Source organism: Cynara cardunculus (genome assembly GCF_001531365.2).
Source record: "Cynara cardunculus var. scolymus isolate 2C chromosome LG 16, CcrdV1, whole genome shotgun sequence".
Lineage (NCBI taxonomy): Eukaryota > Viridiplantae > Streptophyta > Magnoliopsida > Asterales > Asteraceae > Cynara > Cynara cardunculus.
In genome coordinates, this window is record NC_037543.1 from 17073081 (window position 1) to 17076266 (window position 3186).

At 34.4% G+C, this 3186-nt stretch overlaps 1 protein-coding gene across 1 annotated transcript; it reads left to right on the forward strand.

Annotated features, from left to right (window-relative positions):
• The first annotated feature begins 1274 nt into the window (after positions 1–1274).
• LOC112529047 (transcriptional regulator SUPERMAN-like) lies at positions 1275–2018 on the forward strand. Its single transcript, XM_025140126.1, has one exon. It carries the CDS (start codon positions 1275–1277, stop codon positions 2016–2018), a length of 744 nt encoding a protein of 247 aa, XP_024995894.1.
• Positions 2019–3186: the final 1168 nt, after the last annotated feature.

The window sequence follows — 3186 nt, forward strand, 5'->3', positions numbered from 1 at the left end:
GTTTTCTAGTAGTGGACCCTATTATAAAAATCTTCTACAGATTATGTGTCCTTCATTCTAAGTGTATCAAACTTGCAATAAAGGGTCTGAAGTCTAACAATTTTAACTTTCTCTTCCCCACTCCATGCTTCTTTCGATGTCAAACAAGTAGAAATTCATTCAAATATTACTTCATCCACGGCCTGGAAGATAAAGAACAATGTTTTTTTGTCTTTCTTCTTCAATTTTTTAAGTTCTGTAGTTTGTTGTTGTGTTAGTGCAGTTTGTCCCACGGGTTCACTGTATCCGCTTTCAACAACTCCCCATAAGTCATGTGATTCGTAAAGCAATTTCATCTAAATACTCCAATGATAATAATTCTTCCCAGTTAATTTAGGAAGTTGGGGTTGAAGAACATTCTTGTTTGTTGCCATGATCGTATGTGTCGCTCTGATACCAATTTGTTGAATCCCAAGTTATAGCAAACACCTTTGATAAGAAAGATACCATAATACTGCACTTTTATTTCATATGTCACATAGCACATATACACCAACATTACACAATTTAGAATACCGGACACACACATATATATATACACGTAGAGACTAACTGCAAAATAATCGACTTATTGACAGTTAACTAAACACTAACTAACACTAACTTAAGAGACCCAATAGTCTAGATTACGATTTGTAACATTAATGATCTTAAGTTTGAGGTAGATATATTTGTCATGGTTTGTTGTTTCTCATCTTTTAGGGGTTTGTTCTGCCATTTTCTTTGATAAGCTAATGTATATATTTGATGGTGCTTCTACATTTTTTAAGGTAATCTTGATGTAATATACATAAGAGATACTTCGGCTCCCAACTTGTGTCCTATCTCGATATGTATCTACATAACAACGACCCAAATTAATTACAATTATTAACACCTAAAATTGCATATCAAAGCATGTTTTAACTTTGATGAAATCAAAGAATTACAATACGCATAAATAAACAAAAATCGCATTGGGAATGAGAACAAAAATATTTTGAAGAGAAGACTGAAACACCAGCTAGATCTGTGGTAGATTTGAGCAAAAGGTAGCCCTTGGTGAGGACAGAGATATCCATTTATAGTAAGTAGTCACCAAACCTAGGCAAGTAAATGTCCCAACCCCTTCTTCCCTTTCAATGGAATTTTTATCTTCTTGCATCATATTTGATCACCCTTCTCTCTCTCTCTCTAGATCTCTGTGTGTGTGTCTTACCCTTTTGGTCTTTTTCAGGGAGATCCGGGGAGCAACAATGGAGGAAAATGGAAGTGCGAGTAAAAGTCGTAGGTCAAGTGACTACAAAAATGGAGGGAGAGCAGCAAATAAAGCCATCATCAATTACAGGAAAGCTGCAAAAGATGATTATTGCTGGGAAAATAGCACTGGTGAAGAAAGTTTTGCTGATGGAGGAGATATAGTGGGTGAGTTTTCATGGCCTCCAAGATCTTATACTTGTAGTTTCTGTAAGAGAGAGTTCAGATCTGCTCAAGCACTTGGTGGCCACATGAATGTCCATAGGAGGGAAAAAGCAAGGCTTAGACAAATAACTCCACCAAGGTATCTTCCTCTTCTTCCTCCCTCATCTCAATACTTCTCTTCTAATTCCAAACTGCTTGACCTAAACCTTGATCCAAACCCTAACCCTAATATCTCAACATGTTTTGCTTCAAATACATCTCCATTTCCAACAATGTTCCCACCCTTCACATATTCTTCCATGTCACCACCTCCCTTGATCTTACCATCTCCCTCTTCTGTAAACCCTTGTTCTTGCTTTTTTCCTTTCTCTACTCCTTGCCCGTTACACCATCAGTGTTCTTCAGACAGTGCATGTTTTACTACAATGAGATCTGAAAAATCCAACCTCATAAGTGGTGGAGTTGATGATGTTTCCCATGAAAACAAGAATATGATCCTCAAGAAGTCAGAGACTAGTTTGCTTGTGGCGTCAAATCCTGATGATATGGATTTGGAACTTCGACTTGGGTGTTCTTAGGTTCATTTTGAGGATCTTGCTTAATTAGCATACCTATGTCAATAGGCTACTTTCCACAATTTTAAACCTTCAACGCTTAATATGAAGTCAAGAGGCCAGAGAAGTATGATGGGAGTCTTATGATCCCTATATATATATATACATATATTCAGTGGTTTGTAGCTTAATTGTTTAGTTTCTATAATATCAGGTTAACCAAAAGGTGATGTTTTTATGCCTGGACAATGGAAAGATATGTAAGATTCTAACCTACAAATTCTACATCATCTGAAACAAATTAGAATACAAAGCAAAAAATCAAATCATGTAACTTCATTTGATGACATACATATGTGTTGGAAGACCTAATCGTGTTGATTAAACAACGGATTGATTGTATGACAAAAGTTATTGTCCAAAAATAAAAATGTTTACATACAATTTACATGCTGAACCAATTAAGAGTTAAGGAATTCATAGATCTTGTACTCATACACTGTTATTTGGAGTTTGCTGGTTCAGCTTGAAGTTTGTTGTCCCTTGCTCCTCAGTTAGCTGTCTGTATGCTTGCAGCAAAGAATTTTAAGGAAAAATAACTTCATGTCCAAAGTAGTGATTATAAAGAATTACTTTTTGGTACATCTACTTAGCTCCAAACAAACTTACATATCAAATCAAATATATGGTTATCATTTAGGTAAATTAGCATGCAAGTATAAAAGGAGATTACTCCATAGTGTATATATATATATATATATATATACCACCTTAAGGTGGACTGGGGTGGGAATAAAGCAAGAACATAAATTGAATACTTGTAGTGACCAAAGCATGAAAGTCCATTACTACATCATACCAATTACCACCTTAAGATGGAGGTGAAAACCAGAAAGAGAGAATCATTATTGATTCACCAGAAAAGGTTTGATAATTCACAAAATCTAAGGTTGATGTTGAACAGTATCAAGTATTATGAAAAGCTATAAAGTAGCCATCTTCTTCAATAGGTTGGCAATTATATAATATATATATATATATATATATACACATGCACGCCATTCAAGGAAGAAATTAATAATGTGGTGAAATTCAATCTTTAACAATAAATCAAATGATAAATTATAAAGTTAATAGTTTTGTTAACTTTGACTTAAATTTTTATTTATAGGGCATTTTATGTATTGAAGAA

Bases quoted from the DNA above. Each gene is read 5' to 3' on its own strand.
- LOC112529047 (XM_025140126.1), top strand. From the start codon at position 1,275: ATGGAGGAAAATGGAAGTGCGAGTAAAAGTCGTAGGTCAAGTGACTAC.